The sequence below is a fragment of the Gaeumannomyces tritici genome (genome assembly GCF_000145635.1).
Source record: "Gaeumannomyces tritici R3-111a-1 unplaced genomic scaffold supercont2.4, whole genome shotgun sequence".
NCBI lineage: Eukaryota > Fungi > Ascomycota > Sordariomycetes > Magnaporthales > Magnaporthaceae > Gaeumannomyces > Gaeumannomyces tritici.
Genome location: NW_008804548.1, coordinates 4,096,694 through 4,112,244, shown reverse-complemented (window position 1 = coordinate 4,112,244; position 15,551 = coordinate 4,096,694). Strand labels below are relative to the sequence as shown.

General features: G+C 59.8%; 3 protein-coding genes across 3 annotated transcripts; all 3 read right to left on the bottom strand.

The window, feature by feature from the left end:
- Nucleotides 1-975: 975 nt before the first annotated feature.
- Nucleotides 976-5,175, bottom strand: GGTG_08791 (hypothetical protein). The gene is made up of 5 exons (XM_009226633.1): nt 4,464-5,175; nt 2,740-4,313; nt 2,466-2,653; nt 2,130-2,383; nt 976-2,066 (listed from the first exon to the last, which is right to left on the bottom strand). The coding sequence occupies exons 1-5, from the start codon at nt 4,642-4,644 to the stop codon at nt 1,111-1,113; spliced, it is 3,153 nt and encodes a 1,050-aa protein (XP_009224897.1). The 5' UTR covers nt 4,645-5,175; the 3' UTR covers nt 976-1,110.
- A 235-nt stretch (nt 5,176-5,410) lies between these two features.
- GGTG_08790 (LAlv9 family protein) lies at nt 5,411-10,405 on the bottom strand. Its single transcript, XM_009226632.1, has 4 exons — nt 8,144-10,405; nt 7,619-8,045; nt 7,342-7,554; nt 5,411-7,226 (listed from the first exon to the last, which is right to left on the bottom strand). Exons 1-4 carry the CDS (start codon nt 8,410-8,412, stop codon nt 5,748-5,750), a joined length of 2,388 nt encoding a protein of 795 aa, XP_009224896.1. The 5' UTR covers nt 8,413-10,405; the 3' UTR covers nt 5,411-5,747.
- On the bottom strand, nt 10,382-15,549 carry GGTG_08789 (CMGC/MAPK/P38 protein kinase). The gene is made up of 10 exons (XM_009226631.1): nt 13,283-15,549; nt 12,612-12,962; nt 12,500-12,547; nt 12,269-12,398; nt 12,150-12,193; nt 11,989-12,088; nt 11,560-11,916; nt 11,385-11,463; nt 11,135-11,318; nt 10,382-11,039 (listed from the first exon to the last, which is right to left on the bottom strand). Exons 2-10 carry the CDS (start codon nt 12,665-12,667, stop codon nt 10,967-10,969), a joined length of 1,071 nt encoding a protein of 356 aa, XP_009224895.1. The 5' UTR covers nt 12,668-12,962; nt 13,283-15,549; the 3' UTR covers nt 10,382-10,966.
- Between the last annotated feature and the right edge of the window lie 2 nt (nt 15,550-15,551).

The following is a 15,551-nucleotide window of genomic DNA, read 5'->3' as shown; positions in this document are numbered from 1 at the left end:
CCCGAGCAACCCCCTCCCAACACGGGCATACTAGTACACAGTCCACCGCCAGCAAATACGCGATACGGCCCCAGCCATGCCCGGCTGGCGTTTTGCTTTTGGGCTGGCGGCTTCACCATTGATCCCATGGCCCATTGGTCTTGGCCCGTCCTCGTCGCCTGCCTGTCTGGTGCTGGCCCCCCTTGGACTTAACAGAATGCGAGATGTCCAACATGGCTGGGGTTGAGCCTTGTCGCAATCACATGCTGGACACGTCTCGGCACCAAGCACAAGAACATGTTTCTCGGGCTTCCTCCCCTTGAAGTTGACCTTCCTCTACTTTGGCTCGTCCCGAGTTGGTAGGTGGCACACATTATCGATAGCGTCTCGAATTGCCCACGCCCCTCGACTTCCTTCCACCAGTTCGTTTTTTGCTTTTCGTTGCAACCCACGCATTTTCCCTTGCAGCCCGCCAAGATGGACTCGTTTCCTTGGCATCGATTTCGGATGCGCGGGAGCGTAAAAATCGAAAATCTGGGGGAACCTCGCGTAAAAATCGCAAATGGGAAGGAAACCCACGCCCCACCCCTTTTTTGATTGTTCAGGCTTGACTCAGACGCGATTCCCATCAGGGTGTGACCAAAAATCGGATTTCTCAAGCATGACAACTACTTGACAAGCGCCCCTTTGACTAGCCACTCCCTCCCTCGCGCCAAGAGCCAAGGGTCATGACCTCGCTAGCCTGTCGCCCTGTCGAGGAGGGGGTGGCTAGTGAGCGGCAGACTGTGCCCTCCCCCCTTTGTCCCAGCGACCGCGGCAAATAATGACGAGTCCATCCATGCATGCCGCGCGAAAGACGGGCAGAGTTTGGCGTGACATGCGTGCGAGGACATGGAGGCTTTGCCCAAGCCTTGCTAGAGATGCCGCGATTCCCGCCGGATGACTTGAAATAACCAGGCCGAAAAGCGACAAGAGAATGGACGATATATCCCCGGGCTAGAAGAGGCGAAAAAAAAAAAATAGCTTCAATACTCATGTGTTTTTATTCGTCATTACCCGCGCTCTCTTCGCAGTATACAAAAACAAAGGAAGAATGCGATCAACAACCGTGATCCAAACGTCACCCCGTGATTACTCGACGACTACCGCGTCTTCGACGACCGCCGCCCCCTCATTAGCCCCCTCTTTCTTCTCATCCCCCATCCCCTCGGCAGCGCTCGCGCCCTCGTCGTCCCCCAAAGAGGCGGCAGCAGGCATCGTAGCCACCTCGTCATCGCCAGCCAACAGTGCCTGCTCCTCCTCCTTTTCTTGCCGAACGGCCCCCTTGCTCTCCCCCGCCGCGCCCTCGGTTCCCGCCACCTCGACGCCGGATACAAACAGCGCGCTCACGCCCTCGAGCAGCACCAGGAACACGCACAGCAGGCTCGCGATGAAGAAGTGGCTGATAGTGGACCCGATCTCGAGCCACGACCCCTCGTCCTTGACGACCCAGAAGAAGTAGAGCGTCAGCACGTCGCTGACGGCCACGACGACCATGAAGAGCGCCGACGGTGTTATGCCGAGCCGCCGGTTCAGGATCCCCACGTTGGCCGACACGAGCGCGAACGGCACCATGAGCTTGACCATCAGGAGCGCCCCCTGCGTCAGCGGGTCGAAGACGGGCTGTAGCCGGTTCACGCTCTCGAGGCTGAAGGACGACACCGAAGCCACGTTGCCCGTGCTGAAGAAGGCCGACTGGATGAGCACGAGGTAGAAGAGCGCCACCCGCGCGTCCTTGACCATGAGCGGCCGGAACTTGGATGGCGCCTCCGCCTTGGCGCCCTGCGTGCCCGTCGCGGCCGTCGTGGTGGCCGCGTGCCCGTTGGTGGCCTCGGGGGTCCCTGGCTGTAGGGTGTAGGTGTGCCCCGCGTGCTCTAGGCGCACCCATGCCACCAGCGTGACGCTGAAAACCACGTAAAAAATGCCCTCATATGAGATGGACAGAATAACAAAAGTAGGTGCAAATGTGAGGAAGATGACAGCAAGGCGATGCAAGTAGTGGTTGTTGGGCTGTATCCTATACGCCACAGGCATAAAGAGGGATGTGACTATGGCCTCATGTAAGCATCGCGCCCAGAGGGAGAGGACCGGATTGCTCAACCGCTACTCACACAGAACAAACAGCCCAGCCATCTGATTCCCGAGAGGTAGGCCCTGTCTAGCCTGTAAGGATAGCACGCTGGACCGGGTAATCAACATGGAGAGCATGACAAGTCCTACCTGGGCGCCTACCAGAGACCGGTTGATGGGGCGCCCGACATGGGATACTGTCGTCGTCTTGGAAGATGAGAAGTCGGACAGAACCCAATTCTCGAAAACCAGGTATGCGACGCCGGTTACCACCATCAAGGCGCCGCCGACAAGGCTGGTAGGCGAAAGACAGCTTCTGTCAGTACGCAAGCTCAGTGGTTCATCACCATGACCATCTCGATGAGGGATCTGCTTACATGAGGTTCAAGTCCTCCAGCTTCATGGCCGGCAGCAGAGTAAAAGTGCTCATGGCCAGGCAAGAGATGAACCAAGTGACGGAAAGAGTCGCGTGCTCTCGCAAGAATCCCAGCCCATAGGTGGCCGGCCAGAACGAACCGACGATGTAAATGCCCGTAAGAACCTCACGATGGATGTAGCCGAGCGCCTGGACGTCTTGTTAGATAAAGTTTGTCGAACCAGACTGCAGTTTTCCAGCCAGCCAAGCCCCCAGCGACTAACAGCTGTGCTTACCAGAGACACGATTACGCCAATGTACATGGCCGTGTTGATGAGAAACGACAGCAGGCTCGCGCCGGGTTTGATGTGCGCGAACAGCACCCGCCGGCCCTCGGCGAGGCTCTGGCGCCGAGCATAGATCTCCTCCCAAAAGAAGACGGGGAAGAAGGCATATGCGTAGTAGGTCGGCGGCGAGCCCGACATGATGAAGGAGGCGTAGAGTACCAGAAGCACCGACGAGAAGACAACGACGCCGGTCGCATCCCTCGCGGGAGCCACGCGCCCATGCAGTACGTGCGCGTCCACGACCGTGGTCAGCGCATACGCCATCCAGCCAAGGTAGCCAATGGTGATGAGAGCGCGGAGGAAGAGCCAGTCGTACGTCTGGAGATAGCGGAGGCCTTCGAGCCCCACGCGGACCAGGGCCGCTGACTCCTCGATGGCTTCCTCGTACCGGGCATCATCCAACAGCTTCCGGATATCGGCCACACGCTCTGCGGCGACGCGACCACCGCCGTGTTCCTCGCCGCGCAACGGGCCGAACGGGCGGAAGCGCAGCTCCCCCGCCCGCTTGATCTCCTCCTTGACACGATACATCTCCAGGATGCCCTGCGCGTTGGTCAGTGCGGCCTCTGCCTTCTCTGCGATGGGGGCAGACAGGAAGGGCAGGGGCACCTCGCCGACCGAGTTGGCTGGAAACTCGACGCCGATCAGGAAGGACATGAGAGCGGCGACGTCGGCCTGGGCTACGTCGTGACGCTGTACTTGATCGAAGCCCCAGTCTGAAGAGTATTCATCGTGGCCGGGCACGACGGCACCGGCGGGGTGCAGGACGGGCTTGGCAACACCAGAGCCCCAGGCCACCAGCGGGGTCCTGGTGTTGTCGGGGTGGCCGTCGCCGTGGCTGCCGTAATCGCTCATGCCGTGGTCGGCGGTGAAGACGAAGGCGGTGCGGTCGTCGGCATAAAAGTCCTCTATCAAGGCCGTAATCTCCTTGACGCCCTCGTCGACGACCTTGATGTTGTGCAGGTACTCCTTGGAGTAGGGACGGAAGCCGTGACCGGCCGTGTCGATGCCGAGCAGGTGGAGGAAGAAGACGATCTTGTCCTGGCGCAGGCGGGCGGCGAGGGTGGCGTTGCGGCGGGCCTCGGCGAAAAAGTCCCTGACGTGGTCAAAGACCCACGTGTCGAGGTGGTAGGCGTCCTGCTTGGAGAAGTCCTCAAAGGCGGCGTCGTACATGTCGGCGTCGACGCGGCCGGGGACGGCGCCCTGCTCAAACATGGGCAGGATGTCGGGGCTACCCCAGCTCCACGTGTGGCGGCTGCGGTTGAAGACGCTGTCGAAGTTGACCGGGTTGAGCTTCCAGCCGGTAGTAACGGCCGAGACGTCCTCGTACAGCCCGGCGATCAGCGCGACGTGGCCGGGGCGCGACTCGGTGGGCACCCGCGTGTGCGACACCCCGAACGTGCCATGCTCTAGCACGCGTGACCGCAGGAAAGGCGCCAGGGGCCTCGGCGTTAGGTCGGCGTCCGTCTTGGGGTACGGTTCGGGGAAGGACTGGAAGGCCTTGTCGGCGCGGAGGCCATCGCCTGCGAGGAGGGGGTAGCGCAACCCTGGTCAGCATCGCGTCGCATAGCCACGGAGTTCCCGTGCGCAACCTTGCCCTCCTGCCCCACGTCACCACACCGGCCGTGCCTCTCTCGCCCCAGCCGCCTCGGAAGGTCGGGGAGCGCGCTCACCAACGAAAAGAACCAAACGGTCGGCGGGTGCGCGAGCTGTGGGTTCCCTTGGGATCTGGAAGAGGCGCATGCCCGACACGATGGGGCTGACAAAATAAATGTCAAAGATGGACAGGATGTAGACGACGTGGAACACCACCGCGACAGCCAGGAACCTGGCGCGCGAGAAGTGTCGCGCCATCGTGGCAGCAGGCCGGAACGCCCGGGAGGAGGGGGTTCGATTTGCGGACTCGATTTGTGCGGGTCTCGCTAGTGCTCTGCTGGTACGGTATAGATACCAGGTACAGTATGCTGGACACCTGGTCGACTGATGCCTGGCCTAGAAGTCTGGCGGTTGGTACGCGATGCAGCTGTTGGGAGCTGGAGAAAGAGGGCGGCGATGGCAGGGTGGGCTGCGTGGAGCGTCTGCCTGAGCCCGGCTTTCCGGCGGGGTGGTGCGGTGGGCGCGGATCGTGGCCTCGAGCGCAAATCGACAAAGCGCAACGAGGGCGGAAGGAGCGGCGCCCAGACGTGGTAATTACAGTGATTCTCGTGGGAAGGAGTGGTGAGTGTATTTCTGGCAAGAAAGGACGAGGCGATGCGCGGTCGGTGCCCGTCGCGTCCCGGCTGGCTGTTTTCCTCGATGCCCTTTTTTTCCTCTCGTCAGCCAGCAAGTGTCCTTTGCGACAAAATGCTGATGTCAAGCTGGTGACAGGGGTTTGCTGTCCAATTGATGTGCCACCCATTCAGCTTCTCAGGGGCAGCTGCCGTTGCCCCGCCTGGGGCATGTCTGGCCAGTCAGACGCAATTCCTGGACACCCTTTTGGCAGCCCCTGCTTGGCCATCAAGGGACACCAGTATCGTCGAGTCGCGACACCTCGAGTATCTGAGTGAGCTTTGAGAGTTGTGCAAGTGCCGAGATAATCAACACCTTGCTCTATCCATCCAAAGACACCAGACACCCAGCATTCCGAAAAATAAAAAGAACATGTTATCCTAAGTCAGGCTCCTCACCCCGCCAAGTTGGCCATTAATCAATGTGTATACAGTTTAGGTATCATCAAAATCGTCGGCTCTTGCACAAAGCTCCAACGAAGGAAAAAAAAAAAGCAAACCAATACGACGCCGCCGAGGCCAATGCTTCTGCCCTCTCATGCAAACGACCACATGCGCACTAAGCAACCCAAAGTATCATCAAGCACACACGCTCCCATGTTTCCAAAAACAACTGGACTGGCTGAAAGTCGTGGCTGGGTATCTCCGATTCGTCACCCGCTTTCCCTGCCTACCTACCCCCTTCGTGAATTAAGGCAACAGCACAATCTTGGAACCAACCGGCCCGGGGATGTCGGGCTCGGCCCAGACGTTGTTCATCTCAACGATTGGGAAACTCGGGACCGGAGTGGGTTGCTCTTCCTCGTCCTCGCTCTCGGCCTCCTTTGGCGCCTCCACGGGTGGTTCTGGAACCGGAGTGGGCGCGGAAACAGCCACGTCGTTCGAGGATATAATCTGGTCGATACTGGCGCTCGAGGCTGCAGACGCAGTGGCGGCGGCGGCGGCGGCGGCGGCGCCACCAATGGCAGCAATCCCCACCGCCGACGCTGCTGTGGCGGCAGGGGTCGTCGACTCGGTCGGGCTGCGCAGGGTAAAGTCGCGCTCCGAGGCCGCGTCCGACGACGAGAGCATCGACGACGCGACGCTACTGCTCGTGTTGCGTTTGCTGCTCCTCCCGACCAGGCTCCACCCGCCGCTGCTGGCGGCCGTTGGCGTCGAGGCCGTCGGGGTGCTGCTGCCGCTCGCGCCGCCCGTCGACGACCGCGCCCAGGCCTTGCGCTTCTCCCCCGCCCACTGCGCCCACGACGACGCGTAGGCGCCGGCCCTGGACCCCACCGTCGCCGTCGTGGTAGTGGTGGTGGGCGTCGCGGGCGCGCCGGGCCAGTGGCCCGACGACCGGGCCGACGGCGGTGGTGACATGGGCCGGTGGCCGCCGCCGTCTCCGTGGCCACCACCGTCGCCGCCGTCGCCGCCGCCGTTCTTCTCGCGCTCCGCCGCCTCCTCGGCCTTCTTCTTCTGCGCCTCGCGCAGCACCTCGACGTCCGAGTACAGCCTGCTGATCAGCGAGGACGCCTTCTCCCGGCCTGCCGCGACGCCCCGCCCCACCACCACCCCTGCTGCAGCAAACCGCTCGTCCAGGCCAAGATCTTGGACCTGCTGGGCCAGTCGACTGAGACCACTCGCACACGGATGCTTGGGTTCGGCGATGTCGAAGAGGGAGTCGTCGGTGTGCGCGTCCCATATGCGGTAGTTCTCCGTCTTCATCCAGTAGTCGACCCACTCTGAGTTGAAGTCGGTCGAGGGGTCGCTGTCGATGTGCGTGAGCGCCATGCGCGGGTTGTCCTTGTGCTTCACCTGCCACTTGTGCGCCTTGACCGCGGCCAGCAGTGACAGGATGTAATCCTCGAACTGCAGCCTGATGGACTCCTCGCTTCCCCGGTACCCCATGGTGCTGGGCCGGCCCGGGTTCGACTCGTCCCACGTCTCGTTCACCTCGGCCGTGATGGATTCGATCCATCGCTTGTCGGCCGACGACAGGTGCAGCGCCGGCTTGAGCGAAGGGGAGGTGATGCTGACAGAGTTGTCGTCCAGGTTGACGAGGATGTCGCTGTAGCGATCCCGCTGCTGGAGCAGGAGCGAGTTTGTGCTCCCTACTATGTACGACTTGGTGCCGAAGTCGGCTAGGATGTCGAGCTGCTGGAGGGGCGTATAGGGGCCGTAGAGACTTCCCTGTTCCCATTGAGTTTTGTTAGTCAGAACCTAAACAACGGATGACGCTGACGGCCAGCGTCAAGGCGTGCGCTCTCTTTTCAAGTCAGGAAGGGATGGCAGAAAAGAAACAAACCTTGCCGAATATTTGCAGGGGTAGGCCCATGTAGGCCAGAAGAGACCTCCGATCGCTAGTCTTGACCCCCGACGGCCTGGTCAAATTCTTCTCGTAGTTGTCAAGTTCTGGGCCAGCACAGTCCTGGAGGCTGTGGAGAAGGCCGGGTATCAATGATATAAGAGAAAACTGCATCATGCACAACCGCTCGCAACGAGAACCAAAGAAAAGCATCTGTCCGCCTTGTTAGCTTTGCGGGGGCCAAGCCGGCATGAGGGGGGGGCCGGGGCCTTCTTACCTTGGGCTGCAGTAAGCAGCACTTGAAGAGGACGAGCGTCTGCCACCTAAACTCGCGCACGAACTCGCGCAGGCTGAGGCCGAGGTACTGGTCGCGGTCCTCGGCGTCGGACAGCATGCCCCTGGCCTTCTCGTCCGCGAGGCTCTCCTGGAAGCGGCGGAGGATCTCGACGTCTGTGAACTCGCGCTGGGCGAACCAGGCCTTTGTCACGACGCTCAGGCGCTCGCGCAGCATGCCAAAGGACCGGGGCCCGTCGGCGATGACCACGACGGCCTTTTGCACCGTCGACCGCGTCACGTCGGCGGGGCGCACCTTGAGCAGCGACGCGTCCATCTGGCGCGTGCACGAGATGCCGAAGAGCGAGGTCGCGGGCGCCGTCTCGGTGGCCGGGCGGAGGAGGGTGAAGTAGGAGAAGTCTTCGGTCGAGCTGGCGGTATGGTTCGGAAAAAAGGGAGCAGGTTAGCTAGCCATCATCCTCTCGCCGTGCGTGAGGGTGCAAAAAGGTAGAGAAAGAGAGAAACTCACGCATGCGCGCCGTCACTCAGGGCCATAAAGGGTAGCAGGGACCAGTCGTACTCGACGGCCGGATCGAAGCCCTCGGCGGCGCCGAACCAATGCTCGACCTCGGGGCCCCGGGCGTGGTGGAAGTCGACGACGGAAACGAGCGGGATGAAGTCGCTGCGTATGCTGGAGCTGGAGCTGCCTCTCCTGCTGAAGCCGGCGCCGTTGCTGTTGCCGTTCGCGCCCCCATCGACACTACCGCCCGCCGCCCCTGCCGCCGCCTGCGCATCCATTGTCTCGTGTTTCTTGTTCTGCTCGGCCTTTTTCTTCGTTTCTATTATCTCTTTCGACTTTATTTTATTTTATTGTTTTCGGGCCCCTGGACAAGCAGGGCTCAAAAGCCGTTGGGGCGGCGGCTGTCGTTTCTCTGCCCGCCGTTCCGTTCCGGGCTGCGACAATGGCTTTGTGGTTGATGTCGTCGATTGGGCGTGCGTCGCGGGAGGGACGAGTCGTCGTTGACTCTCGTGGAGCAGACGGGATTCACCCGGCAGGCGTTCTGTCGGCTGGGGCAACCCTATGCATTCGAGGTTTCAGTCCGTCGTTGGATCGCTGTCCCCGAGCTCCCGACTTTATTCGTCTTGGCCGTTAAACTTTGTGGTTGTAAAGGTTTCCCCTTCCCGTTTCCTGCAACCGGCTCTCTCGGGCCAGACTCTCAATCGCGCGTCGCTTCGCTGTCGAGGTGGTATTTGGCCCTTGTGTATTTCCCCCTTGTGCTCGGCCGGAAATAGATTTCGGGCTCGGTCGAGGTGCTCAGTGCTGTGGTAGCAGCAGGGTAGCAGTAGATTCGCGGCTGCGTCGTTGCCCTGGCGGTCCGCTTCTGTTTTTGGCAACTGGCGCTTTATGTTTTTATTTTTTCTTATTTTGTCTGGGCTGTCGGGCTGAACCCAGCAAGCACCAGCCAGGGGGGACGGGCCTTGGGGCTAATATTATGGTGTGGACCGGTTGATTGCCGTCGGGATTACCCCAGATCGCTGTGGAGCTCCCTGACTGTGCGGGCTTTGTTCCTCTGTGCTGTTGCGAGCCAGCTCGGGGTTCCTGTCAACGGGTTCCTGTCAACATCGGGTGCGTGGCCGTCCGCCCGCTCCCAGTAAGCTGGCGCAGGCCCTCGAACTAGAGCGTTGGGGAAGACGAGACAGGCGAAATCGGCCGTGCTCTGGGGGAGGAGGCGGGGCGGCTGTACAGCCCGTTTTGACTGTAGTAAAAAGTTGCCCTCCCGGGCTGTGGAGTCGGCCGCGCCAAGGATGGGCTTATGGGTTCATGGTCTGGTGGTTTTTGGTTGCGAAATTGGGATATGCGGCTTGCTCTGGGTGTTTTCTTAGGGCAAGTGATATAGCAATAGCACATGTAGAGGGTAGCTAGATACTACCTTCACCTCATCAGACAGATAAATATTCTTTCAGCGAGCCATCCACGCGTATGTATACACCGTCCACCGACCAGCGATGGAGGGGGCCAGAGACAGGAAGCAACGCACGGTTGGCAACGGGGTGGGCCGGCCGCGCCAATGAAGTCATTCCCAGGTGACATGGAGTCTCCAGTCTGTCTGTGCGGCCGCTGTTTTTTTTGTTTTTTTTGTCTTTTTTTCTTCTCCGTTTCCCCCTTGGATGGGCGGGTAGTGTCAGTCAATAGACGTCGATCACAAAACCCATCCTGCCATCCTTAGCCCAACACAGGCACAATGCCCGCCAGCCACCAAAAAGGCTCGCCCATCTGGAATCGCCGTTCATGTCAGTCCATCGAGGCAGCAGACAGGGCTCGGCACAGCTCACAAGCCCGTGCGTGCACGCGTGCGTGCGTGTGTGGGCACGCCGCCTGCATTGCATGACCCTCGGCCAGGCCATATGAACAATACGTGATGCCAGCGTGGCTCTGCATTGCATATCTGCTGCATGTCGGGTCCCGAGACACGGAAGTCATCCTTTCTCGCCGGCGTCTTCCTGTCATCTTTCTTCCCTTTTCGCCATCACCAGAGAGTGATGTTCCTTTTCTGGAACCCCCGGCCAGCCGCATCAGAGAACAGGACAATAACGGCATCTTCTCGGGAGCCCGCCGCACCTGTGGATTCGTGTAAACATCAAACCCCTCTGCTTCCCATCTCCCGGTCCGTCATATTGCCCGATGTCGGCACTGCCGGTCCGTATCCTTCCGCACCCCGCAATCTGCTGCCTGCGCAGACATGTCGAGACATATCGAGACGAAAAATGGGCGCGACCGAGGCAGTGCGTTTATTTATGCCTCTAGCTGCAACGTTGCGACCATCAGGCGCCGCACCATGGCTCTCTGCGTGTACATGCTCCTGGCAACCTTCATCAGGGCGCTTTTCTTCGTCCTCCTCGTGATTCCGACATCCGGCTCGAGCATAAGAGATACCCTCCCATCAGTCCTTTCGCTCTTGTAGCGGTGGCCAAAGAACATGCTGACTCCTTGTTTCCTAGCGGGTGGTGTGCGCCCCCTGTCTATCGTGCCTCACTCGGCGACGCGGCGACGCGACAACGCGAGCCCAAGAAAAATAAACCATAGACCCAGTGTTGGGGCCGTGTTCCCCTTCGTTTACTCCATATTTCTGTCGGCGTGCTTTACGACGAGACAAATACCCTTCTTCCAACGCCTCGGAGACCGTGACCGTATCATGACAAGTATAAGGAATGAAATGAAAGTGAAAAACAGGAATGAAAGGCCAAGGAAGGTGAACATGAACAGGAAAGGCTTGTGGATGTATAGTCGTGGTATCATGGAAAGATCGCAACTTCGTCCATCGCGCAAGGTTCTCGCAGGCGTTGCGTTTTATTAGCCGGCGAACTGGTCCTCCATCTGCTGCAGCCCGGCTTCCGCGTTATGATAGTCCAGGATTTCCGAGTACCTAGGTTGGTAAGACGAACATGTTAGCACTGGCTGCAGGGGCGGGGTGCCGTGGCATGGCGTGGCAAGGCACAACAGGCCGGTGTGTCGTCGTACATCATGATTTTCCATGTGTCCACTGGGAGGTCGGCGTCATTAAAGCTCCAGTCGAACTTCTCGTCCGCAATAGGCTCGTCGGTGGGGTCGTGGTACGGGGTCAGGTATTCGTGGGCGAGCGCATCCGTAGCCGTGACCCTCTTCTTAGGATCAAAGACAAGCATCTTCTCGAGCAAGTCGACGGCTAGGGGTAGTTCAGCATCCGGTCAGCATCCGGACTATTTCTGCGAGGTAGATCGGGGGTAATTACCTGATGCATCGGCGTTCTTGAACTTGTTCTTCAAGGGTTGCCTCTCGCGCTTGGGAAGTGACTTGACGAATCGCAGAGTCTAGGAGAGGTTAGCCGCCGCATGTCCCAACAACACGAGTGCACAGACTGCACAGCATGCACGGCATGCACACAGCCACACAGGAATATTCCTCACATTCTCACTCGCGATGGTGTTGATGACGTCGTCCGGGGGTGTGCCGAGAAGCTCCGTGATGATGGAGAACTGGTTGACGTGGTCCTTGCCCGGGAATAGAGGCTTGCCTTCGAGCATCTCGGCAAAGATGCAGCCAGCACTCCAGATGTCGACCTCGACGTCGTATTTTTGCCAAGTAAGCATAATCTCCGGCGCACGATAGTATCTGGTGGAGACATAGCCCGTCATCTGGGGGTCCTGGATGCGCGCAAGTCCGAAGTCGCAGATCTTGAGATCGCAGTTCTCGTTGACGAGGATGTTGCTGGGCTTTAGGTCACGGTGTACAACACCGGCCGAGTGAACGTATTTCAAACCGCGCTGTGACGAGAGCGGTTAGTCGAGATTACAGTCGGCGGCCGGCGAGGCAGCGCAAAGTGGTTCAAGTCATACCATGATCTGGTAGAGGAAGTACTGGATGAATTGCTTCTCCAGGGGCCGCGATGTGAGAAGACGGTGCAGATCGGTTCCCAGCAGCTCCGTCACGAAGTAGCTGCAGTATGCCAATGATTAGCTTTGGGTACATGGCGCATTCCTGGAGACGTCAAACTCACATGTCCTCCAGGGGCGAGATGAAGATATCGCTCAGCGAGATGACCTTTGAGACTGTCAGAAAAGTTGCACTTCAAGGCGGCGGGAAGTGCTGCCGGCTAAGCAGGCAGAGGCAACCAACATTCTCATGCTTCAAGTGCTTAAGTAGTTTCAGCTCTCGGTATGTCCTCTTTGCGAGCACCGGGGTGCTGAAAGGCTTCATAATCTTCTTGATGGCGACATTCTGATTGGTGAGCTGGTCTCGCGCAGAACTGTTCCATGGTCAGCACATGATGCGCAAGCAGGCTGCTGCCAGCGCAGACAAAAAAAAAGGCAGAAACACGGTCGCCGGGGAGCCTCAGATGCATCTTACCAGACCAGACCAAATGCGCCCATGCCAACAGGCTGGAGATCCGAGTACCTGTGCTCAGCAGTATTAGCGGCCGGGTCGCACAAGGGGGCGACTTGACCAGGGCGCCAAATACCTCGACGTGATCTCGAACGTCGTGCCGAAGATCTGGGCCCGAACGAACTCGGCCATGGTGAGATGCTGGGGGGTTTCTTTGTTCGGAAGTCGAGCGAGGTTGTCGTGGGTGGTGTGGTGATGCGGGCGCGGGGGTTGTGGACGGTGGGGTTGAAAATGCGAGTGGTGGTTTCAATGGCGGAGCGCGAGCGGCGCAGCGCGTCGGTTGACTCGGCAAACTCAACGAGTGGTAAACCAAAGACTGGCGCAAAAAAAGGATTGGGTGCCGGGTGTGCGCAGCGTGGTTTTTCAAAGTCAGCCGAAGAGCGGGCTCCCGAGGATGCAGTTGTCTGTGCTATGGATCGCAAGTAGCCTTCCCAGGGGCGCGGGCAGTTAGCACATGCTGCCAGCACTCGTCGCTCTCCCCGTGGGGCTGGCCTCTGCATCAAATATTGCCCTGCCCTGACTGAGCCTGGGCTCTGGCTACGGCGGAGATTGCCAGTGCAGGCGGCCCGATTTCTGTGGATGCCCGCAGAATGGGCCCGACAAGAGCACATCTAGGCTTGAAGGGCTTGCTAGGCTGTAGTGGCCAAGAGGCAGCACTGCTTGGGCGGGGGAATTGGGCATGGATTGTAGGCAGTCGGCCTCCAGTTTGCTGCACCATTGGCATGCTCCTAAGACGGGGACACTCACCAGACTAATGCGACGCGCGGTTTCGCCTTGATGCCAGACGATCGTCGTCGCTGTTGCCTTGTTGAGCTCTCGGCCCAGAAGTTCTGCGGCGATCAAGCAAGACCAAGTAAATGCGCCTGGTCAACAAGCAGCGGCGCGCTGCGGCAGACAGTAAATGGGTTCCGAGCCTTGGCCCGTGTTCGCACGGAAATCTGGCGGTTCAGCGCCACGAGGGTGGGAGAACGCAGGCGCGAACAAAGCGAGTTCTGCAAAGAGGAAGGGAGGGCCGTCGATAGCAGGAGCGCGCCCTTCTGAGAGTGGGGGAGCTCGGGGAGATGGATGTTTCAGTCGTTTCTCTCGTCCTCTCAACGGCAGGCTGGCAGAGTGCAAGGCAGGCAGGCGGCAGCAGCGCGTGTCTCTTGAGCGTCTCCTAGGGCGCGATGAGGCGGTGATGGGCGGTAGGGATGCTTGAGGGGAGGCGAGCGGAGGATGGGGGGGAGAGGGAGAAGAACACAGAGCAGCCCGGGGACAGCGAGGTGTGAAAATATTGGGAAGGACAGCCGGAGGAGGAAGTAGCTAGAGGTAGGTACCAGGTAGGCATGCAGGAAGACGCCCCTCTCGACCAAACAAGCAGGCTGGACCGGATTGCGGGTACCTTGTGCAGCTTGGGCACGCAGCAAAGAAAAGGAGCTCTGATATGGAAGCACCCACGGCGACACGAGAACCGGTTTGGGGCCACGCTGACCACGCACGGGATTTGTCCCTTTCCCTGTGTTCTCGCGCGTCCAATCTACTGTACGTGGATGCATTTCAGCAAGCTTCCCGTCTCTGAGCCCAGCAATGCCCACCTCCTGTTCTCCTCTCCTCTCGTCTCTGCTCTGCCCATTGACGGCCATCAGGCCTCGTCCCCGTCTCGTCCCCGTCCCAGAGCCCCATCCAGCCCGACACCTGGTCCCGGCAGCCATCGCGAGCGTGTGAGGGTGCCTTGGTGCCAACCCAACGGTATCACAAAGGCGCAGGCGTGACCCCCCTTTCGCGCTGCACAGCACGCCCAGCATGCACATTGCAGCCCGGCCGGTGGCCTGATGAGGCTGGCCCAGGTGGCGTCTGGTCCCCAAGGCTCAACTCCCGTCCTTACCGCCTCCTCGTCCTGGCTCGTCAGCAGAGCAGACTTTCCAAGCTGGTGAGCTTGCGGGCTCCTGTTTCGCTGGCAGCCACCCCGCCTTCCAGAGGTGGTGACGTCACGGCCGTTCCAAAAAATCGGTATCCTGGCCTGTGCTTTGCGCCAAGCAACCCACCCAGGACCCGCTTCTGCCGCGACAGGGCCCTAGCGCCTGCCAATAGGATGCCCGGCACGCGAAGCCCGTTCGATCGCTTCGATGGCAGCCCTCGTCCTGCGCCGAGAATCGACCTTAGAGTGCGCCATCGACAATCGGGCCAGCTGCCGAGAACAACAAAAAAAAGCAAGCGGCAAGGAAAAAAAAAAATAATCGGCGGCAAAAGCTCTGCCGGCGGAAAAGGAGCAAATACGCAGCTGAACAGAAACAGATGCAACGCAAGGGCAGCAGCACACACCGCCCTCAGACTGGAATGAACCAGACTGTACAAACAAATTGTGATTAGTCCCGTCCGGCATGGCCCTGACAACAGGCTCGCCCTGGAACAGCAAGCCGAAGGGTGACGCCGGCCCCTCCCCGGAAGAAACACCACCCCATCACATCCCCATCCCTGCCGCTCTGCTTCTTGGAAGTGCGCGAAAGTGCGCGAATCAGGGGGAAGGTTTCCATTTGGAGCTTGCTTGCTGGCGTGCTGGGCCCCTCCAGTATCCCATCGTGGGACCAACAACTCACACGGGTCAGCTCGCCGCAAGTCTCGACATCATGCTCCGCAGGTGATATTCAGGCACATCCAGTTCCCGCATTGGATACCGCCCCGTCGCGTCGGACTGGAGGCCACCGTGCCGCTTTGGCCTCCGTCTGCTTGATCGGCCGTATTCCAGCTTTGGTTAGCCAACAGCAGCAACCAGCCGGTGCGGGTCTCGTGCGTGCTAGCCTTTTGTTTGGGTATGTGGGTATTTAGGGGGCACCCTGCCGGGCTCACCCAGCCATTCTCGCCTCCAAATCAATCTCTAAGGCACTGCCTGGCTAGATCAACGCCCCCGACCCAGCGGGTAGGGAAAAAGGGTTCCCTGTCCCTGTTCCTGGGACGGGACTGCGAGACTAAGTACGTTGGACCCTGACACGAAGGAGAAGGCGGCGCGATGACACCATTACGCAGCCTTTCTGCCCGT